The following is an 18,369-nucleotide window of genomic DNA, read 5'->3' on the forward strand; positions in this document are numbered from 1 at the left end:
ATGAGGCCTCCAGATTGAATAAATGAGAGGCCCAGGACATCTGGACACACTCTTGTTGATCCATACATGAAGTCCTCTAATGGCACCCAATGCTAAGAATCAGTATGATATCAGTTAATTGGAGTATTGGTTTTGCCACTTTATATAATGTATCTGTTGGTCATTCCTTCTTCTAGTTTCATAAAATATAACAGAATTCTGATTTCTGTTCTTCCTTTTTTCTCTAATATCCACGGTATTTCAGGTTCCTCCCTAGTTGCTCTTCCTAAATTTGAGACATGTAACTTCTGAGATTTCCATTAGGCACGCCAGTAGACAGGTGCAATGGGGTCTGGGCAGGACATGTGCACTGCGGGTTATCAGGGTAGAAATGCTGTGCCAGATGGGTAAGACCTCTTATATAGGAGGAGCTGGCCAGGCCTTAGACATGAGCGAGGAAAGCCATCTCCAGAACAGGGCTGCCAGTGGATATTTGCAAAGCTGACAGACTTTGTAAGTAGGAAACAGGATTATCAATTAAGATTAAGGATGAGAAGTATTTATTAATTTTGAGAGAAAGGAAGGTTTAACCTAGGTGTGTTAGATTAGACAAAAGGACAGAATTCTCTGAGACAGAATTAAAGACTTTCTTGAAGTGCAAGCTCAAAATTCAATAGCTGGTGAGATTTTTCCAGCTGCATTCAGTTACACTGCAGTCTTAAGAGTTGGAACTCAGGCAATCATTTTTGCCCAGAGTCAGATAAACGAGAGCAGTGGGAGAGGACAGGCCTATGGCTGTCATGAGGGTAATTACCACCGCAGGCCTCTATACAGTCTTCTTCTCTGCCTCTCTTCTCGCCCTGCACCTCTCCAGCCCACTGCCCAGGCCTTGTTGGAATGGGCTGTCTCTACCCCAGGATCTTGGCAGCAGCCCTGGAGCATCCCCCACCCCATGCCTCCAATCCTGTCTCATGCTGCAGTTAGAAGACTATTTTGAAAAAGGCAAACTCAGTCACTGCTCAGGCTTGAAATCCGTAGGAGGCTCCTTTCTTCTTCAGATAAGTTTTATGTTCCCTATTCTTGTCTTCATGCTTCCCCCATGCAAACATCAGCATTAGCTTCCATACCCAAGCAAATTACAGATATACTGAACGTTTTTTAGTTGTTTAAGTGACACATATTTCTTTGTACACCTGGACAAGTTTACACATTGCTTTCTATGCCCACAATGCCCCCTTCTTCTCCCACTTACCAAACCGCAATCCCAACCAAAACACATCATCTGAATGCTTTAATGATCATTTATATTTCAAGTTTATTTAAGGCCTCCTTCAAAATGTCCTTCCTAAATTCCTTAGTCAGCTAGGCTTTTTGTGAACTCGGCCCTCCTGTCCAGTTTCACTGAATCCCTAATACCTAGTTGATTGAGTGCTTGGCACATAGAGAGTACTTCATGAGTATTTGTAATATGAATTAATTCATAAAAATACATTCACATGTCGATTGATGAATTGCCAATCTTCACAGCATCCTATGCTTTGTTAGCTCCACTGAACAGAAGAAATTGAAGTTTTAAAGTGCCTAATATATTTGCAAAGGGTAATGTATTTAGTAACAGGGTTGTCATTTTTTGCCAAGACTCTTGTTCTGAAAATTTTTTTCTCTCATCACCTGGCTGGCTTTCTCATTTTCATTTCTTTCTAATTTATCAATGCTTATCCTGACAGAGAAAGAGGTAATATAGTATTTAAGAGCACAGATTTTTGAGATAGACTGCAAGATTCAAATCCTTACTTCTGGCATTTACTAACTATTGTGACCTTGAGCTATTTACTTAAAATTTCTTTGCCTTGGTTTCCATATATGTGAAATGGGAATAATAATTGCTTCATAATGGTGTTGTAAAGATTAAATAAATTATTTTATCAAGAAACTGAGAACAATACCTGGCACATATGTGTAAACTATATATACTGGGTAACTAATTATTGCTTCATTTTTTTTTATTACTGGTATAGCTTCATATCAGAAGAGAGAGGAGAGGGTTTTCTCTATTAGTGGTACCAGGCCAGATGTTCTGTTGTCCAGATCATTAAACTGTGCCTTTAAATTTGCCTTTTCCAAGAGATCCCTTTCTGGAGACTGAAGTCTACAATCCATACATTTGCACAGGACTGTTAACTCATGACAGTAGATAGCTGGGTTACGGAAGACCCCTTTCAAAATTGCTTCCCAGACCCAACTCTCTGAGGCTGGACTCCTTGTCAAGCCAGTCATCCTCCAGGCACTGATCTGAATGCAGGAAAGGTATCCATTTAACACAGTCTTATGTCTACTCCTCTATTCTTGTGCTATATGAATTTTTCATTTGGTGAAAAAGCAGCAAATTTTGTGTGTTGAATATAAATCCATGAAGCACAGAAAATTAGTGTTGTGTTGATTAATGGTAGGAGAACTTTCTTATTTATATATCACAAGTAAGAGTAAAATTAATTTTATTGAGTATCTAAAAATATTTATCTACAGGCCTCTAACTTATGTAAAAATTTCCCCAAAGCAACTAATGAGCTTATAGGAAATTTTATGGGAAAAGAAAAATGAGAAGTGCTCTTTGATTTTAATTTGGGCAAAGAGCAAATGCATGGACACTTCTAGGTATTTTTAATGGCAGCATAAGTATGGATTTTCTAGGAAGGAATTTAGATACCTAAACCTAACATCTTGAATATGTTGAAATATTTTCCACCCAGGATTTCCAAAACTCGGAATTTAGATTAAAAGAAATAACTAGAAAGTTACATAAAAGTCTGTGGGCAAGCATCAATTCTTTGCTATCTATTTGTGTGTGTGTGTGTGTGCCTTCATGTTAACTTAATGTCTGTGTCACCCTAATATGTAAGCTAAATGAAAGAAGGGACTTTTTCTGTTTTTTTCCCCCCAGCCATATATGGTTATTATAATAAGCACTTAACAGATTACCTGATATACGTCAAATATTCAACCACTATCTCTTATATAAATCAGTCATTATTGTGATGTCTGATAAAACAAATGAGGAAGCAACTAAACAGCTAAATAAATACGGCCAAAAGATGGGATAGATTAAACCTACCAAAAGATCAAGGTTTTTTTTAAGTATATTGATTGACATAAAAAAAAAACTCAACATTTTTACATGAGAAAAAGTTACAAACCATATAATCCTAATATTGCAAAAAATTTTTAAGAGAAAGTATAGAGTGGTTACATGGAGCCACACATAGTTCTTATTCTCTCTTTTAAAATTGTCCTTATTTCAAGTAATACAATAAACTGCATTATTTTTAAATGCTGAATCAGCTTTTTTTTTTTTTTTAATTAAGAGAGGCTTATAAAGACCATGTAGCTACTTGGAAAATGACTAGGAAATAATTTAAATTGAAATAAGAACATAGAAATGCATCCTGGATTACTACTATGAAAAAGTTACATTAATGTAAGGCTAATGAATTGACAAATAAAACTGACTTGTAGAGTAGTTTCTGGGTTTTTTTTTATCTTTTCTTTCTCTCCCTCTCTCACTCCCTCCCTTCCTCTCTTCCTCCCTTCCTCCCCAACTTCTTTCCTTCTTCCCGCTCTCTCTTTAATTCTTTCTTAATTCCACCAGTTTTTTTTTTTTTGTAAAAATTTCAATTAGAATCTCATTCAACTAGATTAAATTAGAATTCCATTAGCTGTTTGGTAATTATTTAAAAAACTGGAGTTGGGTATGTTCTCCTTTTCTTCAGACACCCCTAAATTCTTTTAGGAGTTGCCAGGACCTTCTTTATTAACAATCAACTCAAGTACATCAGAGTTGTTCTTCCTCCAGCAATCCCTAAATAGAACTAAAACCATACACAATGATGAGCTAACAATGACCTATATTTTTATTTAGCTCTTGTGCTACTATGAGTGTCAGTTTTAATCTAAGATTATTTTATGGGGAGGAAAAATTATGAACATTTCTGAGGTAATAATTTTTTTTGTTTCTCTGCCTTCAGATACTTTTGATACATTTCATTTATGTTGTAAATGTTCCATCATTTTCTACTGAGTCTTTAACTAGAAGAAAATAATTGACATAAAATGCAGGGAACTTAGTTTTCCTTGGCTACATGAACAAGGTCTACCTTAACAAGGACTTAATTATCATCTATAGTACTTCCAAGCTTACAGACCTCAGAGTAAAAACTGAATGCAGATTTTATTTAGGTTTTATTCCCATTTTGCTTCTTAAAAATGGCTATAGAAACCATTTGGAATTTTACAGAATTCTTGATGACTTCCCATTCCAATTATCTTGTGTATGGCCAGAATTTTAATTGATTTATGACAATTATAAATTCTTCTACACACTCAGATAGATAACCTAACTCTGAGATTTAAAAAAAAAAAATCTTTCTTTGCACAGGCCTTTATATTTTCTGCATTTTCTAATTCCAAGTCTTCTCTAAGACTTTTTCTTTTGTATTTTACTTAAAAAAAAAAGAAAAACAAACAAAACAAAACAAGAATGGTAATAATTGAGGTTTAAATTAAGACTATTTTCAATTGAACTTTCTATTTCTCCCTCAATGAACTCCTACTAAGCTTCTTCCTGTTCCTCCCCACAGACAGAGGGACTACAGAATCTGCTTAGTAATTACTTAAACTGATATGAGGGTGCTTATATACTTCTCTGCATTCTATCTTTTATACATATTTTTTCTTTTCTTTATCTTTATCTTTTATATCCTTGAATCATTTGTTTTCATGAGCTATTTATGAGCACAGAACCATTGAAAAGGAAAAGCCATGAAAATTTTCACTACCTATTGTTCATACCTTGAGAATCTTGCACATAATCTCATAAACTGAAAATGTTTTCTCTGCTCGGGTCCAGTCCCACGTTGTCACCTTTAAAAGATGAAAAACTAATATGTCATTTGTAGTAGAAAGATAACCCCGATTTCCCTCTTTCTTTTACTTACATAATATGGTGCACAATGAAACTTTCCCACATGTACTATATAGTCTCATTTGTGGAGTTATTTTTATAGAGGTCCATGTGTGGTATTTTGGTTTCCTCTCTTCTACATTTTATCACCATTTCTCTTCCTCTTTCAGCAAATGTTTTATGTTATATGTAACAATTTCCATTTGCCCAATGTACTTAAATATTTTAAATAATGTATGTATTACCTACATATAAATACTAAGTATTTATATTTCACACATATAATAATTTTGCCACCAGTTATATACAAAGCAGAATACTAGATATCAATGGAGGCTTTAAGTTTTTAAAAAGACATAGTTTATATAGGGAAGTTATTTCAAGATGTAAATGCCTTATAACATTGTGAAGACACCAAACACTACAATGAAGTTATTTCACTTTCTTATGTTTAAAACATATATTTGTATGTCTAGTCATAAGAAATTATTCAGAGTAGGAATATAGTAAAATATATAAATATTGATGGCTTTTTTCTTGCCTTGGGTACTTTGAACTTTGTGTAGACATAGTCATTCAAAATAGCAGCAGGTCAGGCTTGATATTTCCAAGACCCTATGTAATATTAGACTTGTAAGTGAGTGATCTGGCATTTGATATTTATACTCAATAAATAATTATTGAGAATCTACTATTGTATAAGGTACATGTTTCCAAAAGAAAGACCTTAGGTGCAATAAGTACCCATACATATTTAATACAAAGACCAATGACTAGCATACAGGATATCAAAATGCTATTTTTTTTTCATTTTGGCAACCATAAATGCCTAAACAGAAATGCCTTCCAGGGTTACAAAATAAATATTTAATGCCAGAACATATATCTTTAGGAAGGTATTTTCAGAAACATCTGGACTGTTTTCTATTTTTTTCTGTATTTTATTTTTAAAATATATTGGTAATATGCTATTTACTATTATTAAATTGATGTCACTCTGTCATGATAATATGGGAAAAGTAAAAAAAAAAAATTAGACAAAGACACTTACTGGAGGTGCCAGAAATTTGTAAAGACATGATCCCCTCAGGGCTAGAAATGTTGGTGAGTACACACGATCTTGTAGAGGGTCTTGCTCCCGTGCTTCACACCAGCCCATGTACACTATCTGCAAGAAAATTGAACATGATGAACAGTCAAAAAAAAGTCTCATTTCAGATGTGTACTTTTCATATCTTGGGTATTTTAATTCTCTCATAAAATAATCAAATTAAGTGATGCAAAAAATACATTAGCTTCCAATAAGTGAATGTGAACCACTCCTAAGAGTTTATGTTTCCATCAGCATTATGAGGTGTTTGGTGTTTATGTGATCCAACTTGGCATAAATTATATCTCCCACTCTCCACCATTCCAACTATAAAAATGTTTCTTCATAATAAAATTTATTGACTTATCCTATCAGTTTCCCAATTAGTGGCCTTTTACTATGAAAATGTGCTCCCAGGATAAAATATTTAAGTGGGAAAAGGAGATGAGTCAAAGACAAGTACCTTGTGTGACTACCACTGCTGTGGTGTACTACACCTCCCCTCTACCTGACAGGATGGGATGACAAGTCTTCTTGTTTTAGTCACGAATCTAAGATGAATATAGTTTATTCAAACATTATTCATATATCAAATGGCAATGATAACAGCTCTTTTGTCTCTAGATCTTAAATATTGGCGGGTCAATTTCCAAAAGGAAATCATGTGAAATAAGCCACTCCTCCTTCAATCATTTGATTGTTGTAAAGCTCAAACATAGACATAAACATTTATTCAATGAGTTTTATATTCCTGACAATGTATTCATATGTCTTTTATCTCTCACTGCAACTCTATATGGTAGAAGTATCTGAGAAGATATATTTTCCACCTCATGTAACTTACTTTGGTTTTATGGTTGACAGGATGTTCTTTCCTGTTCTTAGACATTTTCTTTTCTCTTTTTTTTTTTGCTATGAGATCTGTTATGACTAATGGGATATTAATGCACATGACACAAGTGGAGTTGGACTTAGTATCTTGTGCTTCTGTCATTACAATGAGAAAAGCATACCCAACCTATGTGGAGTCAGCCAGAGCCAAAACTACCTTCTGGACAAAGTTTAGCTAAGTTCAGGCTAAAGGCTAATTCAAAACAACCAGTTCACTTGCAGAGAGAAATAAAACACAGATAAATAGATTTCCCATTTTCATGGGTTAGAAGAGTTATTTAAAAAAATATTCATAATATCCAAATTGACCTACACATGCAATACCATCCATTCAAAATCCCAATGGCATTCCTTATAGAAATAGAAAAATTATCTTAAAATTCATATGGTACCACAAAAGACCCTGAGTAGCCAAAGCAATATTGAGCAAGAACAAAGCATTGTACTTTATGATTTAAAATATATTACAAAGCAATAGTAACCAAAACATAAGATATGGGCATTAAAGCAGATATATAGAATGGAGCAGAAGCAAGAGCCCAGAAATAAATTCAGGGTCAACTGATCTCTGACAAAGATGCAAGAATGCTCAATGAGGAATGGATAGTGACTTGAATAAATAGCCTGGGAAAACTGGATAATCACATAAGAAGAATGAAATTGGATCCTTATCTCACCATATACAAAAATGAATTAAACTCAACTCAACTCAAAATGAATTAAAAACTTAAATGTAGGCCCTAAAACCATAAAACCACAAGAAATACAATTTTAAAACATTATGTATTTCTGGGCGCCTGGGTGGCTCAGTTGGTTAAGCGACTGCCTTGGCTCAGGTCATGATCCTGGAGTCCCAGGATCAAGTCCAGCATCAGGCTCCCTGCTCAGCAGGGAGTCTGCTTCTCCCTCTGACCCTCCCCCCTCTCATGTGCTCTCTCTCTCTCTCATTCTCTCTCTCAAATAAATAAATAAAATCTTTAAAAAAAAACATTATGCATTTCCTGTGTATATCTCCCAAACTGGCTACAATTAAAAAGACAGGAAGTGACAAATTTTCATGAGAACATGTAGCAATGTAAAAGCTCATATAAAGCTGGTAAGAGTTTGATTCTTCACTTCTAATATCAACTCAACACAAATGTGTATACATGTGCACTGAAGCACATGTATAAAGATATTCATGTGGCAGGGCGCCTGGGTGGCTCAGTCGGTTAAGCGTCTGCCTTTGGCTCAGGTCATGATCCCATGGTCCTGGGATGGAGCCCCATGTTGGGCTCCCTTACTCAATGGGGAGTCTGTTTCTCCCTCTGCCCTTCTCTCTGCTTGTGCTGTTTCTTTCTGTCAAATAATAAATACAATCTTTAAAAAAAGAATATTCATGTAGCGTTATTCTTCCTAGTTCCAACTATGTACCAGATAGTTTGAGATATTAAAATGTGTACCCTAAAAAAAATTTATAGATAAAAATAGCAATAAATTGTGATATAATAAAGTAATAGTACATAACAAGGAAAATTACTAAATTATAGTTACATGGAAAAACACAAATGAATCTCACAGAACATAATGCTAATTGAAATAAGTAGATATGGAATAATAAATACACACAAACATATATAATTTGATTCAAATAACTTGTTTTGGAATGCATTTCTTGTTGGGAAAAAAAGTACTATGGAAAGCAAGACAATTACTACCAAAATTGTCAGGATAATGGTTACTTTAGAAGACAGCAAGCCAGCTGTGACTGGGGAGAATGCAGCATGGGGAGAAAATGTGAGTTACTAGCAATCTACTTTTCTTGACCTGGATTGTGGCTATGTAGAGGTTTGGCTTTTGAATAATCAAGTGACATGTTTATGTTTTATGAATTTTCTTTACATGCATTATGTTTTATAAAACCCCATTTAAAATAGCATGCAGTGTGTATTATTAATAATAGTTTTATAACAATCTTAATAAAACAGAGCTTTGTGAGTTTTATGGGGAAAAAAGTATTCTGACAAATATGGTTAAATGCAGTCATCCTTGCATTCTTTATGGTTAAATTGCAGCCACTGAAATGAGATGAAATTTTAGTTATTACAAATTATTTAATCATTGTATCACTTCACAATTAAGTCAGAATCTTTCATTTTAATTCAATTTGATAAAAATATAGTTTCTCTATGTTTATGACTTCTCTGTATTGGTAAGAGAAAAAATAATTGAGTGGTATACATAATTATGAGAACGAAATTTTTAAGCTTCTTAAGACTGTGAAATTTGAGTTCTTTGTCTCTTCTTGCCTCTATAATTTGCTGGAAATTGAAATATTAAGAAAAATATACTGATATTTTTCAAGAAATATCATTGAATACAATTTTATTATTTTGAACTGAGTGTAGCTTCGGTGATGAGTTGATGACATAACTAATAAAAATGGGATTATCAGATCTGTAAGGGATATTTCTTCATGCTTGTGTTCCAGGCCAAGGATTGCCCTTATCATCTTCTGTTCCAAAACAAGGAAAAGAAGTTCTGCTCAATTGTGCAGAGATGTCAAAAGGCACCCTTTGGTTTTCATCATTATCAGGACTCTTGTGAAATAATTATATGGTTGAGGAGACCGAGGCATTTTTAGTAAATTCTTCCAAGGCATGTCACAGCAAATGATAATTCTAAAAAAAAAAAAACCAAAAAAAAAAAACACACAACTGTATCACTTAATCTTAAAAAAAAATTTAAAAACCTAAATGGGCCATACAGGCATAAGAGTATTTCAAGTGGGATATTTTAGAAATAAGGATAATTAAAAGGAAATGGTTTCCCTTGCATATGAAATGAAAAGAGGACTTCCAAAATGTATAATTTTAAGATAAATATTTCAGAAGCTTGCCTATTTTTCAGCTTTATTGAGGTATAAATAGACAAAATTATAAGCTATTTAAAGTTGTACATTGTGATGATTTGGTGAACACATATATTGTGAAAGGATTACATCTAGTTAACATATCCATCAATCTCACATATGTATGTATTTTATTTATATAGATCAGAACATTTAAGTTCTACTCTCAGCAAATTTCAGTTATATGATATAGTGTTAGCTATAGTCACCATGTTATTACATCAGATCCTCAGACTTTATTCATCTTATAGGTGAAACTACACCTTTATACCAACCTTTCCTCATTTTCTCCAGCCTCTGGCAACCACTTATCTACTCTTTGCTTCTGAGTTTGACTTTTTTTTTTTTTTTCTATTCCACATATGAGTGACACTATGAAATATTTGTCTTTCTCTGTCTGGCTTATTTCAATTAACGTGATGCCCTCCAGGTACATTCATGTTGTCACAAACAACAGGATTTCTCTCTTTCTCAAGGATGAATATAAAATATATCTCACTTCTCCTTTATCCATTCATTTGTTGATGTACATTTGTTTCCATATCTTGGCTATTGTGAATAATGCTACAATGAGCATGGAAGAGAAAATATCTTTTTGAGGCCCAGTTTTCCTTTCCTTTGGGTATGCTAGATCATATGGTAGATCTATTTTTAATTTTTTTAGGAAGCTCCATACTGTTTTCCACAGTTGACAGCACAAGTTAACATTCCGACCAAAAGTGGACAATTGTTCCCTTTTCTCCACATCTCCACTAACTCTTGTTATCTCTTGTCTTTTTGATGATAACCATTTTAACAGGTGGTAAGGTGATATCTCACTGTTGTTTTGATTTGTATAAACCTGCTTATTTTAAATGACATGTGTAATTATCTGAAAACACACCTGATATGTAAAGCCTGCACCGCATAGAAACATTTTATTACTTTAACCTTTATTCTAGTTTACTTTATTTTTGCCTCTTCTATTATTTTATTCTTTTTTTAAAAGTTTTTTTTTTATTTATTTGACAGAGAGAGGCAGCAAGAGAGAGACAACACAAGCAGGGGGAGTGGGAGAGGGAGAAGCAGGCTTGGGGCTCAATCCCAGGACCCTGGGATCATGGCATGAGCTGAAGGCAGACACTTAATGACTGAGCCACCCAGGCGCCACCTATTTTTGCATCTTTTAAATAGACTTCAATTTTTTAAAGCAGTTTAACATAACTGAGTAGAAGGTAGAGATTTCCCCATAGACCTCCTGCCCCCATACATACACAGCTTATGTGTCTTTCCCACTATCAACATCCCCCACCAGAGTGATACATTTGTTACAATTGATGATCTTATATTGATACATCATTATCACCCAGAGTAAATAGTTTACATTATGGTTCACTCTTGGTGTTGCATATTATATAGGTTTAACAAATGAATAATGACATGTATCATACAGAATCATTTCACTGCCTTAAGAATCCTCTGTGTTCTGCTGATTCATCCCTCCAGCCCTACGCTTTAGAAACCACTGATATTTTTACTATCTACATAATTTTACCACTTCTAGAATGTCATATCTTTAGGATCATATAGTATGTAGCCTTTTTAGATTTATTTCTTTCATTTTTTAATATACATTTATGGTTTCTCCATGTCTTTTCATGGCTTGATACCGCATTTCTTTTTAGAGCTGAGTGACATTCCATTCTTTGGATATACTACAGTTAATTATCCATTCACCTACAGATAGCCGTCATGGTTGCTTTCAAGTTTTGGCAATTATGAACAAAGGTGCTAAAAATATCAGTGTATGAGTTTTTGTCTGGACATAAGTTTTAAACTCATTTAGGTATATGCCAGAGTGTGATTGTTGAAATGTATGATAAAAGTATACTTAGTTTTGTAAGAAACCACAAAACTATCATCCAAATTGGTTTTACCATTTTTCATTCTCACCAGCAATGAATGAGAGTTTTTGTTTGTTTGTTTGTTTGCTTTTTTAAGAAAGGCAGACTGCCACGTGCAGCCCCTCATTTGGATGTGTCTGGAGTCTTGGAAGCTTAACTACCCTACGTTCTCCTACAAATGGACCTTGAGAGCTTGTTTGGAGTTTCTAGCAGGGGAGGGCAACTACTCGTATACCCTTGACCGAAGAACGGTCCTCCTCTATAAGGGAAGGAAGTCCTCTTTGACCGAGGGTGCAGCTTCAGGAGGGACGCACACGGAGAGGTGAGGGAGGAAGGGGAAACCTGCCTAACCAGCCAGATCAGCCAAATCAACCCTGACGATCAATGGGGTGACAGGTGTCGCAGCCAGATCACCCTCACATCCTGCATGACAGTTCTTATTTCTCCATATCCTTGCCAGCATTTGGCATTTTCAGTATACTGGGTTTGGCCATTGTAGTAAGTATGCAGTGACATATTACAGTTGTTTTATTTTTTCATTTACCTGATGATATATAATGTAGATTATCTGTTCAAATATTTATTTTTCATTTATAGATCTTCTTTGGTGAGACATCTATTAATGTTTTTGACCTATTTTTTTAATTGAGTTGTTCGTTTTCTTATTGTTGAGTTCAAGAGTTCTTTGAATATTTTGGATAATGGTCCTTGATTGGTTGTATGTTTGGCAAATATTTTCTCCCAATTTGTGGCTTGTTTTATTCTATTGATATTATCTTTTGAAGAGCAAAGATTTTTACTTTTAATGAATTCCATGTTAGCAATGGTTTCTTTCATAGATCGTGCCTTTGGAGTTACATCTTAAATGTCATCAATGCCTGGGTGTCTCAGTCAGTTAAGTATCTGCCTTCATCTTCAGACCCTGGTCCTAGGGTCCTGGGATTGAGTCCACAACAGGCTCCCTCCTCCGTGGGGAGCTTGCTTCCCTCTCCACTTCTGCCTCTCTCTCTCTCTCTCATGAATAAATAGGTAAAATCTTTTTTAAAAAATGTCATCGACATAGTCAAGGTCATCTAGATCTTCTCCTAGGAGATCGTCCAGTAGTTTTATCATTTTGGAGTTTACATTTAGGTCTGTAATCCACTTTGAGTTAAATTTTGTGAAAGGTCTAAGGTCTATTCTATTTTTTTTTTCCTTATAGATATCCAGTTGTTCTAGCACCATTTATTGAAAAGACTGTCCAGGGGTGCCTGGGTGGTGTAGATGGTTAAGCAGCAGACTCATGGTTTCAGTTCAGGTCATGATCTCAGGATCATGAGATCAAGCCCAATGTTAGGCTCAATAAATAAGTAAATCTTAAAAAAAAAAAAAGACTATCCAAAGAGGATCCTCAAAAATTTTTGTAAATGGATTACCTCCTAAGATTAACAATTAGCTGTAAGGTAAATAAGATGGGATACCAGCAGTGTGACTGAATCTGTGACCATAGCTCATATTCAGAGCCTGATAGGAATTCTTTTTAGGCCTTCTCCCTTAAACAAATTGAAGGTAATGTAGTTGGATAGGTGGATTAATTTATGATGCTATTTAAGGTGTAACACAATTCTTTGAGGAATTGAAATCAACTGTCTTTATCTTTCAAATCTTTGCAAAACTATAAATGCAATTCTAGAAGCAGTTCAAGTTCACCTGTTCTTTTTTTTTCAATCACCAAACCTCCCGTTTATCTTAAAAGACTTATAACTTGTATTCTTCCCTGTGCCTCAGATATAAATGTTAAAGTACAAAATTCAGGAAGGTCATTCTTACCAGGAGAGAAACAGAGAAAAGATCACTTAAACTTAGTTTTAGATGTTTATAGCAGCATTATAAACAATAGCCAAATTATGGAAATAGCCCAAACATCCATCGATCTATGAATGGATAAAATAGATGTGGTGTGTATGTGTGTGTATATATATATATATATATATATATATATATATATATATATATAGTGGGATATCATTCAGACACCAAAAGGAATGAAATCTTACCATTTGTGGTGGATGGAGTTAGAGTATATTGTGCTGAGTGAAATGAGTTAGTTAAAGACAAATACCATATGATTTCACTCATATGAAGAATTTAAGAAACAAAACAGATGAACATAGGGGGAGGGGGAAAAAAGAGAAAGAAGCACACCATAAGAGACTCTTAAAGATAGAGAACAAACTGAGGGGAGGTGAGTGGGGGATGGGCTAACTGGGTGATGGGTATTAAGGTGGGCACTTGTGATGAGCATTGGGTATTATATGTAAGTAATGAATCACTAAATTCTATACCTGAAACCAATTTTACCATATATGTTAACTAACTAGAATTTAAATAAAAATTTGAAGAAAAAGAAAAGGCTTAGTTTTAGCCATTGGAACAGGCAGCTTCATTTACCAGAAAAACAACCTAGAAACAACTTCTATTATTACTACTAAAATGGAAGCTGTAAGGTCTCTGTTTATATCTGTGTGCATATTCAAGTGTGTCAGTGTAGATGTGTGGTACTTTTTACCTCTGGATCATATTACTAAAATTAATTTGTAAAAGACCTCTATTGAACTGATTTAAACATAAGCACTTATATGAATTAAGTATTAGTAAAACGTGTCAAATTTAATAGAAATAATAGAAACTAACCCAAATGCCTTTTAGTTAAACATGATTTGGGACAATCTTTGGCAAATAAAAGCTAGTTTAAATTTGCTTTAATTAACATAAGCATGTCTTCAAAATACCAGCATTATATATATTGCAGACATGCACTTCTGCCTACATTTACTAATCAAATTAGGTTATGTTATTTCTGTCAAAAAATTTATCAATAAGAAAAATACCTTGGAATAAAGGCTGACTTTGGCTAATCTCTCATGAAATTTTTGTAGTTAATCTAAACATAATTGTTATGAACAAGTAAATTAAATAGATGTAAGTAGGATAAAATATTTTTAGGTGAACTTTTTTCTTACACTTTTTATTGTTATGTTAATCATCATACATTACATCATTAGTTTTTGATATAGTGTTCCGTGATTCATTATTTGCATATAACACACAGTGCTCCATGCAGAACGTGCCCTCTTTAATACCCATCACCAGGCTAAACCATCCCCCAACCCCCCTCACCTCTAAAACCCTCAGTTTGTTTTTCAGAATCCATCGTCTGTCATGGTTCATCTCCCCCTCCGATTTCCCCCACTTCATTCTTCCCCTCCTGCTATCTTTTTCTTCTTCTTTTTTTTTTTACATATAATTTATTATTTGCTTCAGAGGTACATATCTGTGATTCAACAGTCTTGCACACTTCACTGCTCACCATAGCACATACGTTCCCCAATGTCTATCACAAAGCCACCCCATCCCTCCCACACCCTACCACTCCAGCAACCCTCAGTTTGTTTCCTGAGATTAAGAATTCTTCAAATCATTGAGGTCATATGATACATGTCTTTCTCTGACTGACTTATTTTGTTCAGCATAATACACTCCAGTTCTATCCATGTCGTTGCAAATGGCAAGATTTCATTCCTTTTGATGGCTGCATAATATTCCATTGTGTGTGTGTGTGTGTGTGTGTGTGTGTGTGTGTGTGTGTGTGTGTGTATACATATATACTTCTTTAGCCATTCATCTGTCGATGGACATCTTGAATTTTTCCAAAGTTTGGCTATTGTGGACAAAACTGCTAAAACTGCTATAAACATCGGGGTGCACATACCCCTTCAGATTCCTACATTTGTATCTTTGGGGTAAATACCCAATAGTGCAATTGCTGGATTGTAGGGTAGCTCTATTTTCAACTTTTTGAGGAACCTCCATACTGTTTTCCAGAGTGGTTGCACCAGCTTGCATTCCCACCAACAGTGTAGGAGAGTTTCCCTTTCTCCACATCCCCGCCAACATCTGTCATTTCCTGACTTGTTAATTTTAGCCATTCTGACTAGTGTGAGGTGATATCTCATTGAGGTTTTGATTTGGATTTCCCTGATGCCGAGTGATGTTGAGCACTTTCTCAGGTGTCTGTTGGCCATTTGGATGTCTTCTTTGGAAAAATGTCTGTTCATGTCTTCTGTCCATTTCTTAATTGGATCATTTGTTCTTTGGGTGTTGAGTTTAATAAGTTCTTTATAGATTTTGGATACTAGCCCTTTATCTGATATGTCATTTGCAAATATCTTCTCCCATTCTGTCGGTTGTCTTTTGGTTCTGTTGACTGTTTCTTTTACTGTGCAAAAGCTTCTTATCTTGATGAGGTCCCAATAGTTCATTTTTACCCTTGCTTCCCTTGCCTTTGGTGATGTTTCTAGGAAGAAGTTGCTGCGGCTAAGGAAGAAGAGGTTGCCGCCTGTGTTCTCCTTTGGAATGTTGATGGACTCCTGTCTCACATTTAGGTCTTTCAACTATTTGGAGTCTATTTTTGTGTGTAGTGTAAGGAAATGGTCCAGTTTCATTCTTCTGCATGTGGCTGTCTAATATACCCAACACCATTTGTTGAAGAGACTGTCTTTTTCCATGGGACATTCTTTACTGCTTTGTCGAAGATTAGTTGACCATAGACTTGAGGGTCCATTTCTAGGCTCTCTATTCTGTTCCATTGACTTATGTGTCTGTTTTTGTGCCAGTACCATACTGTCTTGATGATGACAGCTTTGTAATAGAGCTGGAAGTCCACAATTGTGATGACGCCAGCTTTGCTTTTCTTTTTCAACATTCCTCTGGCTATTCGGGGTCTTTTCTGGTTCCATACAAATTTTAGGATTATTTGTTCCATCATTTGGAAAAAGTGGATGGTATTTTGATGGGGATTGTGTTGAATGTGTAGATTGCTCTAGGTAGAATAGACACCTTCACAATATTGTTCTTCCAGTCTATAAGTTTGGAACATTTTTCCTTTTCTTTGTGTCTTCCTTAATTTCTCTCATGAGTATTTTATAGTTTTCTGAGTACAGATACTTTGCCTCTTTGGTTAGATTTATTCCTAGGTATCTTATGGTTTTGGGTGCAATTGTAAATGAGATTGACTTTTTAATTTTTATTTTTTCGGTCTTGTTGTTGGTGTATAGGAGTGCCACTGATTTCTATGCATTGATTTTATATCCTGCCACTTTACTGAATTCTTGTATGAGTTCTAGCAGTTTTGTGGTGGAGTCTTTTGGGTTTTCCACATAAAGTATCATATCATCTGCAAACAGTGAGAGTTTGACTTCTTTTTTGCCAATTTCGGTGCTTTTTTTTATTTCTTTTTATGTCTGATTGATGTGGGTAGGACTTCTAGTATTATATTGAATAGCAGTGGTGATAGTGGACATCCCTGCCGCATTCCTGACCTTAGGGGGAAAGCTCTCATTTTTTCCCCATTGAGAATGATATTCGCTGTGGGTTTTTCAAAGATGGTTTTTATGATATTGAGGTATGTACCCTCGATCCCTCTACTCTGAAGAGTTTTGATCAAGAAAAGATGCTGTACTTTGTCACATACTTTTTCTGCATCTATTCAGAGGATCATATGATACTTGTTCTTTCTTTTATTAATGTATTGTATCACATTTATTGATTTGTGGAGGTTGAACCAACTGACCTTGGAAGTTGATACAGCTGTAGGAATGCATCCATTTCTTCAGGATTATCTAATTTGCTGGCATATAGTTGCTCATAATATGTTCTTATAATTGTTGGTATTTCTTTGGTGTTGATTGTGATTTCTACTCTTTCATTCATGATTTTGTTGATTTGGGGCATTTCTCTCCTCTTTTTGGTAATTCTGGCCAGGGGTTAATCAATCTTGTTATTCTTTCAAAGAACCAGCTCCTTGTTTCATTGATCTGTTCTACTGCTCTTCTGGTTTCTATTTCATTGATTTCTGCTCTCATCTTTATTATTTCTCTTCTCCTGCTGGGTTTAGGCTTTATTTCCTGTTCTTTCTCCAGGTCCATTAGGTGTAGGGTTACATTGTGTATTTGACACCTTTCTTGTTTCTTGAGAAAGGCTCTTATTGCAATATACTTTCCTCTTAGGACTGCCTTTGATGTATCCCAAAGATTTTAAACAATTGTGTTTTCATTTTCATTGGTTTCACTGCATTTTTTAAATTTTTCTATAATTTCCTGGTTGACCCATTCATTCTTTAGTAAGATGTTCTTTAGCCTCCATGTATTTGAGATCTTTCGGACTTTCCTCTTGTGATTGAGTTCTAGTTTCAAAGCCTTGTGGTCTGAAAATATGCAGGGAATGATCCCAATCTTTTGGTACTGTTTGAGACTTAATTTGTGACCTAGGATGTGATCTATTCTGGAGAATGTTCCATGGGCACTAGAGAAGAATGTGTGTTCTGTTGCTTTGGGATGGAATGCTCTGAATATATGTGTGAAGTCCATTATTCCAGTGTATCTTTTAAAGTCTTTATATCCAGGTGCCTGTGTGGCTCAGGTGGTTAAGCGACTGCCTTCGGCTCTGGTCATGGTCCTGGAGTCCCAGGATCAAGTCCCGCATCAGGCTCCCTGCTGAGCAGGGAGTCTGCTTCTCCCTCTTACCCTCCCCCTTCTCATGCTCTCTCTATCTAATTCTCTCTCTCAAATAAATAAATAAAATATTAAAAATAAATAAATAAGTCTTTATTTCCTTGTTGATCTATTGCTTAGATGATCTG

General features: G+C 35.0%; 1 protein-coding gene across 4 annotated transcripts in view; it reads right to left on the reverse strand.

The window, feature by feature from the left end:
- Positions 1-18,369, reverse strand: part of SNTG1 (syntrophin gamma 1) — a 346,950-nt gene that overhangs the window by 91,768 nt on the left and 236,813 nt on the right. For all 4 annotated transcript variants that reach the window (XM_028119009.1, XM_028119008.1, XM_088023148.1 and 1 more), the window contains 2 exons: positions 5,988-6,104; positions 4,825-4,896 (listed from right to left, as the gene is read on the reverse strand). In XM_028119009.1, coding sequence (XP_027974810.1) covers positions 4,825-4,896; positions 5,988-6,104 — 189 coding nt within the window. The remainder of the gene's footprint in view (positions 1-4,824; positions 4,897-5,987; positions 6,105-18,369) is intronic.

This window comes from Eumetopias jubatus, unplaced genomic scaffold (genome assembly GCF_037043125.1).
Source record: "Eumetopias jubatus isolate StellerSeaLion01/CBP00866 unplaced genomic scaffold, mEumJub1_p1.0 scaffold_4, whole genome shotgun sequence".
In the NCBI taxonomy this organism is placed as follows: Eukaryota; Metazoa; Chordata; class Mammalia; order Carnivora; family Otariidae; genus Eumetopias; species Eumetopias jubatus.